Source organism: Hippocampus comes, unplaced genomic scaffold (assembly GCF_001891065.2).
Source record: "Hippocampus comes isolate QL1 unplaced genomic scaffold, H_comes_QL1_v1.1 scaffold254, whole genome shotgun sequence".
In the NCBI taxonomy this organism is placed as follows: domain Eukaryota; kingdom Metazoa; phylum Chordata; class Actinopteri; order Syngnathiformes; family Syngnathidae; genus Hippocampus; species Hippocampus comes.
In genome coordinates, this window is record NW_017805874.1 from 349554 (window position 1) to 366636 (window position 17083).

The following is a 17083-nucleotide window of genomic DNA, read 5'->3' on the forward strand; positions in this document are numbered from 1 at the left end:
ATGTGCTATTGAAACCTGACTGTGCCCGTTCACTTACAGCGCACAGGGGCCTGCTCTGTTTAATCTGAAGGCCCCGAGCAAGTTCAATTTACCTGGCAACACAAGCTAGCTGAAATATGATTGGTTAAAAACTCTACCATAATAAATAAGTTATTTATCGAGTGGCTTTCAATGTTATTTTAAATAACATTGAAAGCCACTCGACTAAGTGGAAATAATATGACGTGAAGAATACAGAGAATAATTTTGTTTACATATTTATGAAAATAAAATAACAAATTAATGTTATTGTCAGAAAAGTAAATTTACTTTTCTGAGAATCTTTAGGCCAGCAGAGAAGGCCTTGCTGGCCCTGAGGGCCCGCCACTGGATACACGTGAGCTACGATAGTTAACACACTGCAAAAGTGCGTCCCATGCCTCCGCGTCAGGTTAAAGGGAGGCATTTTTTTTTCCTTTTCACAAACCCGCAAACACTTGTGTCTACTTTATGTTTCTGTTTCGTTCATCATAGGGGCCGTTATGGCTGTTGCTCATCATGGCATGCGTGCGTGTGCGGTAACTGGTAGATCGAGGTTGGTTGATCGAAAAGTAGATCTTCAGTCAAAAAAAGATGGGCACCCGTGGTCTAGAATGTTGCCTTCTCTGGTGAACCAATCAACGTACTGCTTATATCTGGGAAGTTCATGGTTAAGTTGTGCTCTTTTAAAATCACCCAAAATGATCAAGCGTGACTTTGGATGCTTCAGCTTGAGTTTGTTTACTTGGTCAGCCAGCATTTGTAGCGCGTTCGCGTTAGGTTGCGGTGGGATGTAAACACCTGCGAGTATGAAGGAGGAGAACTCGCATGGTGAGTCGAAGGGCTTACACTGTAAGCCCTTCTGTAAGCCTCACAGTTTGGAAACAGCAACTCCAAGTCCGGTCTGCAATGTGCGCTGACGTTCATGACATCAGTCCTCCATTGTTCGTTGATATCGAAGCATACTCAACCACATTTTGATTTCTCTGATAGGTCCTTGACATGATCGGCTCGGAGGAGGCTGAAGTATGTGCAGCGCGCCGTTTGGGTAGCAGTCGCTGAGCCAGGTTTCGGTGAAGCAGAGCGTGGCGGAATGGACAAAATCGGTCCTTGTGAGAAGAAGAAGTTCATCCATCTTGTTTGGCAGAGAACGTAGATGAGCAAGATGGATCGATGGGAGCGGGGTTCTAAAGCTATGCTGACATAGGTTGATTAGTGCGCCGGCTAGCTTCCCCCTCTTCTGGCGGCGTTTCCATGTTCCGTACAGTGCAGCTGCTACGCTCGCTATTAACTCCGAAAAACCTTGTGGGTTTGCGTGTGCTTGTCTAAAAAGTCAGAGCGTGGACTCCCTACTGCTTAGCAACTTCACTCTCGAGTAAGTAAGCGGTGTCAATTCTTCCTCTGTCCTCTCCGGTGCCATCATTGGTTCCTTCATGCTTTTTGACGAGTGCCCAAGTGTCTCTTCCGGCCCCTTACCCCTCTGTGCATGAAACAAGATGGGCGGCGGCGCGCAGGGCACTGTAGACTGCAGAGGGCTCCCAGTCAGGAGCACAGCAGGGCAAGGATCACAGCACAAATTTGAACTATATCGAGATATACGTTATCGTCTATCATCATAATTCCATATTCGATTTAAAAATACATTGATATACTTTTTTTAATCGAAAATGCTACTCTCGATAATCTCAAAACCTGACTGAAAAAACTCCCTGTTGCTATGTTCATCTGACAAAGACTTTTCCAGATTTTTAAAAATAAAAGGCAACTTGGAAATGGTTAATCTCAACAAAAAGAAAGCTCATGACATGTTTTCCTTCTTCAACAGGAGTTTAATGCAGCTGATCGCACAAGCTACATTGACGATGTGTTTGCTCTATCAAGGTAAGGCATGAGACAAAACGACACAGTCCAAACGTGTTCACAAAATGTGTGGAGTAAAATGTGAATTTGAACCCATTGTTCAGGGCAGACATAATAGATTACGGCCATGCCTTCAACCTTACCATGTACCTAAAAAATGAGACCGAGTACATTGTGTGGGACCGGGTGGCCGCCTCTATCGCCTATGTTCGGGACATGCTGTCAGGCAATGCTGTGCTCTATCCAAAATTTCAGGTGGGTCAACAGAAAAACTCATTTGCATTTCTTCAGGAATATATGCCCATCAAATTCTATCTATAGCAGTAAAAACATGCCCTGACAAATGTCCTTAAACTGCGATGAGCATTTGAAGTCTTGACAGTTGCTATCATTCGAATGGTAATCTTTTCTAAGGGGAAAAAATAAGTTCTCAAGTAACCATTTTCAAACTTGGAATGCCACAATGTCTTGAACGTTACGTGTCTCAAATGAAGATTCCTTATTTGCAACACGTATTCTGACGATGCTCATTCGAGTTTTGGGGTCGAGTTGGGGTGTAACCAATTCTGATCTGAAGAGGAACATCGGTTTTGTGTAAAAAGATGTATGTGCATTCATTCGAAGCGTTCCGCTTTAAACTTTTGCTTTGGTACACTTGGACATCAGTATTGTAAAAAGTAAAAAAATGAACACATGAATCATTCCCACAGAATTTTAAACGTGAATTTAGTTTTTATTGTATTTTTATTTAAAAAAAAAAAGTCATTACTTTGTTCAAGCAAGTCAAAAGTTAAGTCAGAAAATCTTACCCAGCACAACATACTGTATATTGGAGCGAAGATCAAGTTTTTTTTTTTTTTTTTTTTTAACTTATCAAGACAAAAAATGTACATTTAGCTCTCTAAAAATTACATTATTCACTCTAGGTCAGTGGTTCTCAATTATTTTCTGTCAGCCCCCCCGCGCCCAAGAAGAAGAAAACATCTCGCGCCCCCCCTTGTGACTATAGATACCTGGAGTATCATTTGTCTATTAAATTGTTGTAAGTACACCTCTGCATAACACTGTATCCTTATTAACGTATAAGAGAATAAAAAAAGAAATATGGACCAACTTGCAACAAAGAATAGCTTTATTAACTATAACAGAAAAGAGTTAAAGTGCATCTGAAATTCAAAAGTAAAATTAAATCCTTAATTTAACTAGAAATATTTTTTGACTGACCATGTCAGTCCCACGATTTGAGAACCACTGCTCTAGGTGATGCTCCACAGCCATTTTTTTGTAAATGTGCTTGACAACTTAAAAATATAAACATTTTCCCCATGCCTAATGTGTGTGTAATGTTTGGTAAGTTTTGTGCATGTTTGGGCCCTGAAAAATGCAAAGCAGTGTGCAAAATAAATAAATACATTCTACAAAAACAATTTGGACCTCGGGCCCTTATAATATCCACAGCAAATTAGCATCTAATCGTGAACCAGAGCTTACGATTTATTTACTACACAGTATGTCAGTCGAACAAACACTATTGCAACTCGGGAACGTTTTTTTTTCTAGCCTCTGAAAGCTAATCCGCTAACAGCCAGAGGTCTAATGGTGCACTGCCACTTGCGTAGTAACCGACAGTGGAGAAGGCAGAGGAAGTGGAAAAGGAGGTGGAAGCGCAGCCATTGAACCTTTACTATTATGGGCTAAAACTTTAAATCACCAATCAAATTTTTGAAAATAGGTTTAAGGGTCAGCATGGAAGAGATCTACACTTAACCAAAAAAAAAAAACCAAAACGAAACTGCTGAATTATAAATATTTTTGGGGCTTTACCATGATTGGTCAAATCATATGGAAAAAGGATCCATAAAGTTTTTATTGACATATGGACAGCTTATAGCATCAACAAATCAAATGTTGCATTGGCACTTGGCAGGTATGCCTATGACCATTCTTACTGACTCATCTGTCTTCACCCCCCCTCCCCTCCCCTACAGAAACTGTTCCGTGATCATGTCAAAGCAATTTCATCAACACTTGGATGGAATGATGACGGAGCCCAGACAGAGAGGTTTGGCAAGCTCAGCAATCATATTACAATTATTTCATCATATTCAGTAGTAACATTATGACTGGCCATCGGGTACATCGGGCTGATGCCTGGTGGGCAGGCAGTCCCCTTGGGCCAATTTTTCTTCCTTTTGTGGCTGAACCGCAATTGAGTGGGGGCAACCCATTCGTGCATCGTTTTTTAGGCAGTGAATTGAACCAATCAGGATATAGGACAAAGACGGCCCAACCTCCTCAGAAATGTAGAGATGCGGCCCATTGCTCACTTTTTCATATCGTAATCACAATCGTCTTTATTGGCCAAGTATGTAGAACACTCAAGGAATAAGACTGAACCAATCCAGAAAAAGGATGACAGCAGCCCCACCACTTCCACTGTCACTACGGCTGCTCACCCTTATGCAGAGAGCGAGAAGCGTGTTGTTCTGACATGCGAAAAATGAAAAACAAATGTAGTGGTGTGGAAGTTTCATGAAAAACTGAAGAATGTCATCTGAGGTGCTGAAAAATGTGCAAAAATCACAGATGAGACGAGTTGCTACTACAAACATTGCAGGCCATTCAAACAGAGTGAGCAGGAACGTCAAACTGCCCTTAAGCAACGCTTATTTGACAGAAACGCTTATTTGAATCAAATAGCACTAGCACCAATTGCGCATCTCGAGTCAAAAACTCAAAAGTGCTGTGCGGTTAAAAATTTTTAAATTACAACATAAAAAACAGACCCCCCCGCCGCACCAACATACACAGATGTATATCACTAGCAAGTCAATGCTCTCTCACACACACACACACACACACACACACACACACACACACACACACACACACACACACAATGCACACAAACATACAAAAGATGCATACAAACCCTGATGACCCAGAAGAATGAAACCAGTTAAAATCAGTACCAGAGATGCCCACCAGGTTTAAAATGTTGTGAGCTACTGTTTCAAAAGCAGCACTTTGATCCAGTCGCAGCAAGACTGTGAGTTTTTTCAAATTTGCATTACAAATGGTATTATTTAACATTCTTAAAAGAGCTGTCTCTGTACCATGGTTCATCCTGAAACCAGACTGATATTTCTCTAAAATATAATTTGTATGTGGGTTGCCCAGTGGTCCAGGGGTTAGAACGTCGACCTCACAGTGTAGAGGTACTGGTTTCCTCCCACATTCCAAAAACATGCATGTCAGGCTGATTGAACACTCTAAATCAGGGGTGCCCAACCAGTCGACTGCGGACTGATCCCGAGTCGACCGCGAGGTGTGGAGGAAAATTATTATTATTTTTTTTTTTTAAATGTCATGACAGGAAGTCAGTGTTGCCAACTTAGCGACTTTGACGCTATACTTAGTGAGTATTCAGACCCTCTCGAGCAACTCTTTTTTTTCAAAAATGTGACTTGTGACAATCTAGCGACTTTTTCTGGTGTTATTGGAGACTTTTGGAGTCTGTGTGGCGAAAGCACGGTGTTCTCAATGAGCAGCGCCAATGCTGTTATGGCCCCTTCCCCAAATGAAGCCGCTGCTGGCTGATCCTGCCGGGTTTACAATCTGGGCTGGATGTTAATGTAAAACTTTTCTTTTTCTAAAATAAACTATAAAAACATCAATGAATAAAAATTACAAAAGAAAAAAGATAAGAAAAAAACATCCCCCCAATTAAATCAAATTAGCCATCGCCTTGATGACATCATTCAGCGACAGCCAATAGCTAATTTCCTTACCGATGAGTTGGAAACGCTGCTGGAACACAATGAAATCATCTGTGCGGATAGCAATGCGCATGATAGCGTCTGGGACGAGAGAGCGAGAGCGGATGAAAGAGGAGAGGCCCTAGCCGAACAAATGCTGGACGGCAACGGAGTCTTTCTCAACGACGGGCAACCAACAAGACAAGACCCTTCCACAGGTCAGCTCTCGTCCCCAGACGCCACCATCGTGCACGAGACGCTCCAAGACAAATGCGGCTGGGAGCCCAGAGATTTGCTGTCATCCGACCACCGGCCTATTATGATCACCATCAACCTGCCTGCTGAAAGACAGAGACACCAGAAAAAAAATAGTCTGGGACTGGAGAAAGGGGGACCTGAAGAAATTCGCGGAAGAAGTAGACACAATTATTGGAGAGCGAAACTATGAATCCATGACAAGCGTGAAGAAGCTGAATGAGATCTTCACCATGGCAATCCTGAAGGCGGCAAGGACCCATGTTGGTCTCAAAGCCGTAGGAATGACAGGTGATTGCTGGAAAACAAGGGAAATCAATACCCTTGAGAGAGAGAGAGAGAGAGACCGTCTGAGAGAAACGGAAGGGATTCATTCTCCGCAATTCAGAGAAACGGACCAAAGGCTGAAGAGTGCAGTGAAGGAAAGGAAGTCTGATATCTGGAAGGAGAAGGTCCTGAATGCAAAGGGCAAGAGCGAAATGTGGAAAGTCTTCCAGAGTCTAACATCGACAAAGACCAGTGATCCCTCAAGGGTGATCTGCGAAGACGGCAAGAACTACGTGAGCCCTAAACAGAAAGCCAATGCCTTCGTGAGAATGTACCAATCGGTCAGTTCAATCAAACTGCTGAAAGGAGAGAGGGGTATGAAGAAGGTACTGAACTCCAACCTCAGATCAGACAACCGAACGTCGGAAGCGGAACAGGCCTTCAACACCAACGAGGTAAAGGCAGCACCGCGAAGCCTGAACCCAACGAAAGCGGTGGGACCAGATCGCATCCACCCCGTTTTCTCCACAATTTGGGGACATCTGCACTGCTGCTGCTCACCAGAATGTTCAATCTCTCATGGTTATCACTTCAGATCCCACAAGAATGGAGGGCAGCAGACATCCGACCAGTTCCGAAAGCCGGGAAGGACCCGATGAAGATGGATAGCTACCATCCGATCTCTTTGACGTCGGTAGTAGGAAAGGTGATGGAGAGGCTGGTCACAAACCGACTCCGCTTCCTTGCCGAAACTCAGCACCTACTGTCAGAATCGCAAGTTGGCTTTAGACCTGGAAGAAGCACGGAAGATCAAGTTCTACGCCTGTCGCAGTCAATAAGTGATGGCTTCCAATGCAACCCAATGCAGCGGACAGTCTTAGCTCTAATCGATTACTCGAAGGCCTACGACAGAGTCTGGTGAGACGCCCTCCTCTTCAAGATGTGGAAAAGTGGTGTGCCAGCGCACACGGTAAGATGGGTCCAGGCCTGGCTCTCCAACAGGATCAACTGGGTGACATTCGAAGGAGAGACGAGTAAAAAGAAGAACTTTAAAGAAGGCGTGCCACAGGGGTCTGTTCTTTCGCCGCTGCTGTTCCTGTTCTACATCAATGATCTCGACACTGGAGCCAGGGATCCTCAAGTCAGCATGTTTGCAGACGACGTGGCTATCTGGGTCCAGGATAAAGTTGTTTCGGTGGCAGAGGAGAAACTCCAGAAGGCGATTGATGCAGTCTGAAACTGGAGTGCGAAATGGAAGATGACACTCTCAGCCCAAAAGTCCGAATGCAGCTTCTTCAGCACCAACTCACATGAAGCGGAGTGGAGTCCAAAACTGATGTTAGATGGCATGCTAATCCGCTACAACCCCAACCCCAAGTTCCTTGGTGTGACCTATGATCGACAGCTGACCTTTAACCAGCACGCCTCAGCGGTAGGCAACAAGCTAAAATGGCAAGCTAGAGCTTTGAGAGGGTTAGCGTCAACAGACTGGGGTTATGACAACTCAACTCTGAGGTCCACCTACATCGCCACAGGTCGCTCACAAATAGAGTACGCCGGTGCAGCATGGCTTCCATGGATCTCCAAAACAACGATGGACAAGCTCGAAGCCTGTCAAAGATACGCTGGTCGTGCAATAACCGGGCAACTCCAGACCACTCCAACGGAGGCAATCCTGGCTGAGGCCAACCTCCCTTCCATCAAGACCCGGGCAACCCAGCTTTCTGTCATCGCCATGGAAAAGTCATTGAGGAGTGACCAACAGAACCCGAGACATGAGACCGCAGTAAAGACAGTACGACAATGAAAAAAGAAGGCGAGCTGGAGAGCAAAGGCGAAACAGGTGTGGGGAAATATCTTCGGAGAAGGAGAACCTGCCACAAAGCCAGGCCTGCTGCCACCATGGCTAGACCTTGGCTACCACCAATTTGACCAAGACTTTCAAAAGAAGAATTCCATCTTGCGCGCTTAGAGGAGAACCAGGAAGGCTTTGACGTCACACTCTACACAGACGGCTCGGCGCAGGAAGGTACCACTACAGGCGGAAGTGGCGTAATAACCATAACTGGCCCACCAAGTGATCCAACGGTCCACCATTCCTTGGCATATCCGGCCGGTAGATGGAGTTCTTCATTCCAGGGGGAAGAGAAAGCGATTAACACAGCTCTTCAACTTGTGCTTCAGCAACCGGATTGGAAAGAAGTTCCCCTAGTGACCGATAGCCAGTCGTGTATCCTGAAACTCCAAAACCTCCATCCATCCACCGTCTCTCTCAACAGGGACGAAGCTGAAATCCTCCAAACCCTGGCGAAACTGCACCAACGTGGTTGCTGCATCACTTTCACTTGGTGCCCCAGCCACTGTGGTATCCCAAGGAACGAACTAGCCGACCAAGCCGCCAAGGAAGGCATGACCCTTGAGCAGGCCGAAGTCTACATCCACTATGACACTGCTAAGGCAGCCATCAGACGAGCTACCAAAGGCCCGCCCATCCAACACATTAGGTTGAGGCAGGTGTATGGGGAGAGAGGAGAGAAGGTATCGACCAATAGAGAATCAGCATTATCAAGACTGGAGCAAACGACCTTAAGCCGACTTCGCAGCGGACACCACTCGGAGCTGAAATATTGGCTCCACAAAATCGTATGAGCAGAGGACTCTGTCTGCAGAAAATGTGGATTTGGGGACGAAACAGACGAACACGTGATGCAGAGTTGCCCAAGCATTCACAGGACAACCGAGAAAGTGCCATCAGATATCCTGACCTCCGACCCGGGACTGGCCCTCAAACTCTGGGAAAGATAGAAAGCCCGACCTGACTGCCCAGACGTCACGAAACCCGGGGACCCGGGAGACAGTCAAGACAACAGAGCTGATTCGTGTGCAACACAAACACACAAACAAACAAACAAGCAACAGCAACCACCACACTGGTTTACACATGCGCAGTAGTCCAGGAAGAATTTGTTAATGCTAGTTTCAGACGCAACAAGATTTGCATTGCTAAAATGGCTACAAAACGGACTTTTGGATGTCAAGCAGCTCAGACAAGAAGAGCTCTGATGCTGAAAGCAAGGGTAAAAGTGGTCAAAATGAAAGACGGCTGCGATTGGCTGGCAACTGTTCAGGGTGCCCCCCGCCTACTGCCCGATGACGGTTGGATAGGCTCCAGCACCCCCCATGACCCTTATGAGGATAAGTGGATCGGAAAATGAATGAATGAAAGATGGAGGAAGCAAAATGAAATACATTATCCAAGAAATTGAGAAGCGATGGGAAGCAAGAGAGTATAAATGATTTTTTAAAACCAACAGACAAAGTGGATTGATTAATGTGAAACAATTGTATGTTAATGTTAAACAATATCAAATAAGTGTATGCTTATATTTATGCACAATGTGCAGTATTGGAATAAAAATAAAGAGTACACCTATCCGTTTTGTGTGTGTGTGTGTGTGTGTGTTTGTGCATCTGAGATAAAATTTACTACAGTGAAAAACCCCCTGTTGTGAAAAATGTCTTGCTGCAAACATGATTTTGTTGTAGAGGAGTTTCACTGTACTTTCATTGAAAAAATCTCGCGGCACACCACGAGCTGGAAATGTGAAAAAAAGCTTATTTCAACAATTAACGTGTTATATTGTTCCTATAACTGTTTTGAACATTGAAGAATGGCATTATAACAGCTTGAATTGGAATCAAATGAACACAAAGAAAAAGGTATTTTATAATCTTTCATATTTATTGTTTCACTGTTGTCCTGCATTCATGCGTCACAAATTTTATTGTCTAGTGATGAGTCCAAACACAAAGCAATTGGCTTGCTGTTGCTGCTCCCTAGCAGTATGGGAGGGTAATACACAATTACTTTATGGGCGATAGACCGCACAGGCATACAAATTGGATATTTTCCCGCAGCACACCTGACATTTGTGCTACGGCACAGGGTTTGAAAAACATTGTCCTAGATGTATAAGCTGTGTTGTCTAAAACCAACAACTCAACGGCCCATTTTGTCAACATTGTTCTGTTAATGCAGCAAGCTGGGGCTCTTCCCCCATCTTGTTCAAATGGAATATGGTGGGAGCCCGAGATGCATAAACTGTGTTGTCTAAAACCCACAACTCAATGGCCCATTTTGTCAACATTGTTCTGTAAATGCAGCAAGGTGGGGCTCTTCCCCCACCTTGTTCAAATGGAATGTGGTGGTTTTCTTCACATTAGCATGAGAACATTCAGCCAGTTGGCTGCCCTTTGGGCATTCTATGTAGGAAAGCCAAATGGCTTGCCCTTTGGGACTTTTAGTATTAATGTGTGTGAGGGAGGGGGGCGGAGTCAGATGTTGGCACTGGCCTGGTAGATCTCCGGAGGTTGGCTCCTTGAAAAGTAGCCCTTGGGACAAAAAAGGTTGGGCACCCCTGCTCTAAATTGTCCCTAGGTGTGAGTGTGAGCGCGGATGGTTGTTCGTCTATGTGTGTCCTGCGATTGGCTGGCAACCGGTTCAGGGTGTCCCCCGCCTACAGCCCAAAGACAGCTGGGATAGGCTTCAGCACCCCCCACGACCCTTGTGAGGATAAGAGGATCGAAAAATGGATGGAGGGATTGAAAACTTCAATTGGAGAGAAACGAGTTTCTCCAAAATCTTACTTAAAAACTGTAAGTTGGATACAGGTCTGTAATTATTAAAAACACTGGGGTCCAAACTGCTCTTCTTCAAAAGCGGCTTCACCACCGCCGTTTGAAAGGTGGCAGGGAATACACCCGTCTGAAGAGAGCCATTGACTATATTTAAAAACATGTTGCTCAAAGAATCCATAAAATGTATTTAAAAGTGATGTGGGAATTGGATCTAAAAGACAGGTTTTTGGATTTACCTGGGAGAAAACTCAACCAAGTGTCCTAACATCAACCAGGGTAAAATTCTCCAGTGTTTTGTTGGGAGGGAGAGCGGCCTCTCTCTTCTCCCACGTGTTCGTTAATGTCAGACGATGAGGATGTTGGTGATCCAAATACAGGCTGGAGTCGATGTACAGTACCTTGAAGGGTATAATTTATTTTTCTGTAATATAGGAATCGATTCGGGCTTCTGAGGGTTTCAGATTTCAGTCAGGAAGCATAGAAAAAACACAGTCATGAGATTATATAGAGACACTATGATAATGAGAGGCGGGGAGTTACGCCTCCATGCAAATCCTGGAAACAAAGAAAGGTTGATGCAATTCGATCTTGGCATGATGACAAAGTCCAGACCTATCCTGCTGTGAGTAAATCTCGAGATCAGAGTTCCTCCTCAGGGAAACTTGAGGCCTTCAGGGACACGAAACAAGATACTTTGGGGCTGTTAATCACTCAAGGGGGAAGAAGATGTAAACTTAACACTGCATTCTTTGTTTTCAGTGTTTAAACAGATGTTCAGTAGACTGGTACCAGCAGCACCCACAGCAAGGCCAAACTCCTCAACAGCATATTACACAGATACTTGAGATAACAGTTACTCTTTTGATGTTAAACATGTCCTCTGGAGGGGTCCTAAAAGTGGTGGGGGTGAGGTGGAACTACAGGTGATTGTAACCAAAGTAAACAGGAAATACCTTCAATAGCGTTCTATTTTGTTTCTTTCAAATCTGATTAACAGAGAGGATTAATTCCTGAACAGTCTCCTCTGCTAAAAATAATTGTCTAGGTTTATTGAAACTAGTGAAATCTTATGTCGGCAATTTTACTTCTGAAGTGGTTTGCGAAGTCCTCACAGAGAATGTCTGTCGTGTCTATTGGCACTCTTTAGAATGGGAGCTGGTTAAAAGATTAAAGGTGAAAAAAAAGAAGTCTGGGGTTGTTTTTATTAACTGTCATGAGATTAGAAAAATAGGATGTTCTGTTTGACTCTTTTATTTTAAGATTTGAGTTGTTCTACGCCAAAAAATGCCAGGGCCTTTTTTTTTCGTTCCGGTCCATCCCTGGATTTGAACAAGTGTGACTCTTTATGATGCTGTCAAGTAATCATTGGTTATTTCTGTCAGGTTACTGCGGGAGACAGTGCTCAGCATTGCTTGTCAAATGGGAGATCAGGAGACATTGAATCAAGCGTCAGAAATATTTGACCAATGGATTAATGGAAGTATTAGGTTTGTAACTGTTTTTATGTGACTAATTTATAAGGTTTTATACGTCTGACTTTTTATTTCGAGTACAGCACTTTGTATCAACCTGTGTCAACTAAGTTTGTCGCAATATGACAACACTGTCTGTCTGCAGGAAGCCTCTGCCATTGCGAGTCAATAAAACGCAAATTTTATTTTCCAGCAATGTAGCGGTGAACCTGAGGTTGCTAGTATATCGTTATGGCATGAAGAACTCTGGCACTGAAGCAAAGTGGAACATTATGTTTGAGAGGTACAAAAACACCTTCTTGGCTCAGGAGAAGGACAAGATACTCTATGGGCTCGCATCTGTACAGGATATAAAACTTCTTTGGAGGTAAGTGGAATATCATCATCGGACTGTTTGACTCATCGATCAAATTGAGAAACATTTTTTTGTGTGTGGTTCGTTTGCAGTATATTTAATTGACAGTAACTGTGTAAATTCTGAAATCAATGTACTTCTTGATTGTCGTATTGGCAGTTTGTTTGATGTACTGTAGATACTTGTGGTGAATAAAAAACATCTGTGCAGGATCTTTATTTTTGTTTTCTACATGTCAATCCCAAAGATGGAAGGAAGTACTGTATCACGATCAGAATTTGGGAGCATACTGTCGCTCAAGTAAACTTAGATTGGTCGCAAGGGCACAAGACAATAATGTCTTGTCTGGTCATTTAAGAAGATGGTTGCTTTTAAATTGGAAAGAAAAATGTCCTTTCTGGGTTGCTGTGTGTGTTTTTTTTTCAGTAAATACCGCTTGTTTCCATCACTATTCTGTGCTGTATTATTTATTTCATTACTACAGTTACTGTACATTCAATAAACGCAAAATTCCTAACAAATGTTCAACTACAGTGGTACCTCTACTTACGAAATTAATTGGTTCTGGAAGAAATTTCTTAACGAGAACATTTTGTAAGTGGAGACGTGTTTTCCATGTAAATGCCCTAATCCAAGTCCCCCCAAAATTCTGACATAAATGTTTTGGAAAGCATAAAAATGCATCAAAATATGTAACAAATACATGTTACAATTAGATTACAGCACAATCAATGAGAGTTATGCATAATGTGAAAAAAAAAAAAAACGAGTAAAGAATAAAAATGATGGTCATTTAAGGTTTAACTGCATCCTCCTCATTTTTTTGCCTGGCATTTTGTAAAGAACTGATCCAAGGACATTTGCTTTTGTCAGCTTTTAACAATCTTTCGAAAATGTTCTCGGCAAACATCAGCATAGTGGGCAATTGCCCAACTGGTGAACACTTTTTCAGGGTGATTCACATTGACGTAAAACTATCAGAACGCCTCATGGTCCGAGGGGCGAATGACGAGAATGTTGAATAGACACATATCTATTTATCTATCAACACACATAGACACATACGGGAGAGATCCCTCTTAGCCAATGGCAGAACAGCTAAAAATGTGTTGCGTTCAGGAAACTCTGAGCTGCGAGTAGCAGAGCATACTGTATTTTTATCTTTCGTATCTTTTACATTTTTTTTTTCGTACCTAGAGGCAATATTTTCCTGTTGAGGCCTTTCGTAACTTGAAAATTTCGTATGAGGAGACATTCCTAAGTAGAGATACCACTGTAACTTCAAAGCAGTTTACTAGTTTCAAGAATCAAAATCGCTCATGAGTAATGTGTACAATCAAAAACAGTTGCTAAAAACCTTTCTTTTGATAAACAGGCTCCTCGAAGCCGCTAAAAATAAAACGGTGGTGAGGAACCAGGATCTGTTCACTCTGGTGAGATATGTGTCCTACAACCCACTGGGTCAGAGCATGGCCTGGGACTGGACCACACTCAACTGGGAATACCTGATTAACAGGTCAGTGTTACACAGATGGCATTTATCAAAATCCATCCATTCATCCATACAACCCCACCCATCCATCCATCCATCCATCCATCCATCTTCTGACTGTGTCTCTGGGCCCGAGCTCATCTGAAATGGACTGATGAAAAGTGGAAGTATTCTGGGGTCTGGCAAACCCAAATTTGAAATTGTTTTGGGAAATTGTTTGGACAAAGCAGAAAAGAACCATCCAGACTGTTATGGACACAAAGTTCCGAAGCCAGCATCTGTGATGGTATGGGGCTGTGTTCGTGCCAATGGCATGGGTAATTCCATTGTGATGGCACTGTTAATGCTGAAAGGTACCTACATGCTTTGGAGAAACATATGCTGCCATCCAAGCAGCGTCTTTTTCATGGACGCTCCTGCTTATTTCAGCAAGATAATGCCAAAGCACATTCTGCACGTATTACAACCATGTGGCTTTGTAGTAAAAGAGACGATGGTGGCCTGCCTGCAGTCCAGACCTGTCTCCCTTTGAAAATGTGTGGCAAATTATGAAGCGTAAAATATGACAACGGAGCTGAAGTTGTACATCAAGAAACAAGGGAAAGTACTCCACCAACAAAGATTTAACAATAAGTGTCCTCACTTTCCAAACATTTATTGAAAGTTGTGAAGAGAAAAGGTGATGTAACACAGTGTTAAACATGACCCAGTCCCAGCTTTTTTGGAACCTGTTGCAACCATAAAATTCTAAATTGATGATTATTTGCTAAAAAACAATAAAGTTGATCAGTTTGAACATTAAATAGCTCGTCTTAGTAGTGTATTCAATTAAATCTAGGTTGAACATGATTTGAAAATCTCTGTACAGTGATCCCTCGCTACTTCGCGGTTCGTTTATCGCGGGTTCAGTGCATCGCGGATATTTTCAAACATAAATTTTTATTTTTTTTTTTTTACATATACATGGAGTACAGTACTGTATATGTTGCTCTATGTGACTCGCTGCTGTTTTGCAGCTTCTCACGGACCGTTTGCGGACTTAAAAAAAAAAAAAAAACTTTTTTTTTTTTTTTTTACCTATTTATGTTAATTGGACACTACTTCGCGGATTTTCGTTTATCGCGAGTGGTTTTGGTCCCCATTAACCGCGATAAACAAGGGATTACTGTATTCAGTTTTGATTTATGGTCAACGGGATCTGTTGGAACCACTCAAACCAGTTTGGGGGTCACTGTCCCGAGCACTCCAACCACGACAGGCACAACTGTCACCTTTACCTTCCAGGCTCTCTCCAGCTCCTCTCTGAACCCTTGGTATTTCTCCAGTTTCATGTGTTCCTTGTTTCTGAGTTTTCCATCACTTGGGACTGCTACATCCACTACAACGGCTTTCCTCTGCCCTTTATCTATGATCACAATATCTGGTTGGTTCGTCATTACCATATTGTCAGTCTGAATTTGGAAGTCCCACAGGATCTTCACTCTGTCATTCTCCACCACCTTCGGAGGTGTTTCCCATTTTGACCTTGGGGTTCCCAGTCCATACTCCGCACAGATGTTTCGGTAGACTATGCCAGCCACCTGGTTATGGCGTTCCATGTAGGCTTTCCCTGCCAGCATCTTACACCCTGCAGTTATGTGTTGGATCGTCTCAGGTGCGTCTTTGCGCAACATACACCTTGGGTCTTGTCTGGTGTGGTATATCTGGGCCTTAAAGGCTCTGGTGCTCAGGGCCTGCTCCTGAGCAGCCAGGATGAGTACCTCTGTGTTGTCCTTCAGGCCAGCCCTCTATAGCCAATGATAGGACTTCGTGAGATGAGCCACTTCAGTTATGGTCTGGTGGTACATCCCGTGTCGGGGCTTGTCCTCCCATGATGGTCCCTCTTCCAGCACCTCATCCTCTGTTCCCCATTGTCTGAGACATTCTCTGAGTACGTCATCCGTTGGAGCCTTCTCCTTGATGTATTCATGGAGGCTGGATGTTTCATCCTGGACAGTGGCTCTCACACTCACTAGTCCCCGGCCTCTTTCCTTTCGGTTTGCGTACAGTCTCAGGGTGCTGGATTTGGGATGGAAACCTCCATGCATGGTTAGGAGCTTTCGGGTCCGAACATCCGTGGTCCGAAACTCTTCCTTTGGCCAATTTATTATTCCTGAAGGGTATCTGATCACTGGCAGGGGATAGCTGTTTATTGCCCGGGTCTTATTCTTGCCATTGAGCTGGCTTCTTAGGACTTGCCTCACCCGCTGGAGGTATTTGGCCGTAGCCGCTTTCCTTGTTGCCAGTTCGAGGTTGCCATTGGCTTGTGGAATACAGAGGTACTTGTAGCTGTCCTCAATGTCTGCTATTGTTCCTTCGGGGAGTGAGACCCCTTCAGTGTGGACAACCTTGCCTCTCTTAATCACCACCTGACTACATTTCTCAACCCCGAATGACATCCTGATATCACTGCTGTAGATCCTGGTTGTGTGGATCAGGGAGTCAATGCCCCTTTCACTCTTAGCATACAGCTTTATGTATCCATGTAGCGGAATTGACTCGATCATAGCTCCATTTCTGAGGCGGTATCCATAGCCTGTCTTTGCGATTATTTGGCTCAGGGGGTTCAGTCCTATGCAGAACAGCAGTGGGGAGGTGCATATACCTTGGTATATGCCACATTTGATGGACACTTGGGTAAGTGGCTTGCCATTGGCTTCAAGTGTGGTTTTCCACATCCTCATAGAGTTTGCTAAAAAGTCAGGGTCCTGTTCACCTTATACAACTCCAAGCATTCAATGATCGATGTATGTGGCATCGAGTTATAGGCTTTCTTGTAATCAATCCAGGCTGTGCACAGGTTGGTATGTCGGGACCTGCAGTATTGTGCAACTGTTCTGTCAACCAGAGCCAGCATGTCATTCATTTTATTGTCTCATCATTGTATGAGGTAGGTATAAGTGTGAAGGGTCTTGCCCAAGGACCCACA

At 43.7% G+C, this 17083-nt stretch overlaps 1 protein-coding gene across 1 annotated transcript in view; it reads left to right on the forward strand.

Annotated features, from left to right (window-relative positions):
- enpep (glutamyl aminopeptidase) overlaps nucleotides 1-17083 on the forward strand; it is a 56196-nt gene that overhangs the window by 35185 nt on the left and 3928 nt on the right. The window contains exons 13-18 of the mRNA XM_019888810.1: nucleotides 1844-1899; nucleotides 1983-2133; nucleotides 3867-3940; nucleotides 12179-12283; nucleotides 12462-12635; nucleotides 13999-14139. Of these exons, the coding sequence (XP_019744369.1) occupies nucleotides 1844-1899; nucleotides 1983-2133; nucleotides 3867-3940; nucleotides 12179-12283; nucleotides 12462-12635; nucleotides 13999-14139 (701 nt within the window). The remainder of the gene's footprint in view (nucleotides 1-1843; nucleotides 1900-1982; nucleotides 2134-3866; nucleotides 3941-12178; nucleotides 12284-12461; nucleotides 12636-13998; nucleotides 14140-17083) is intronic.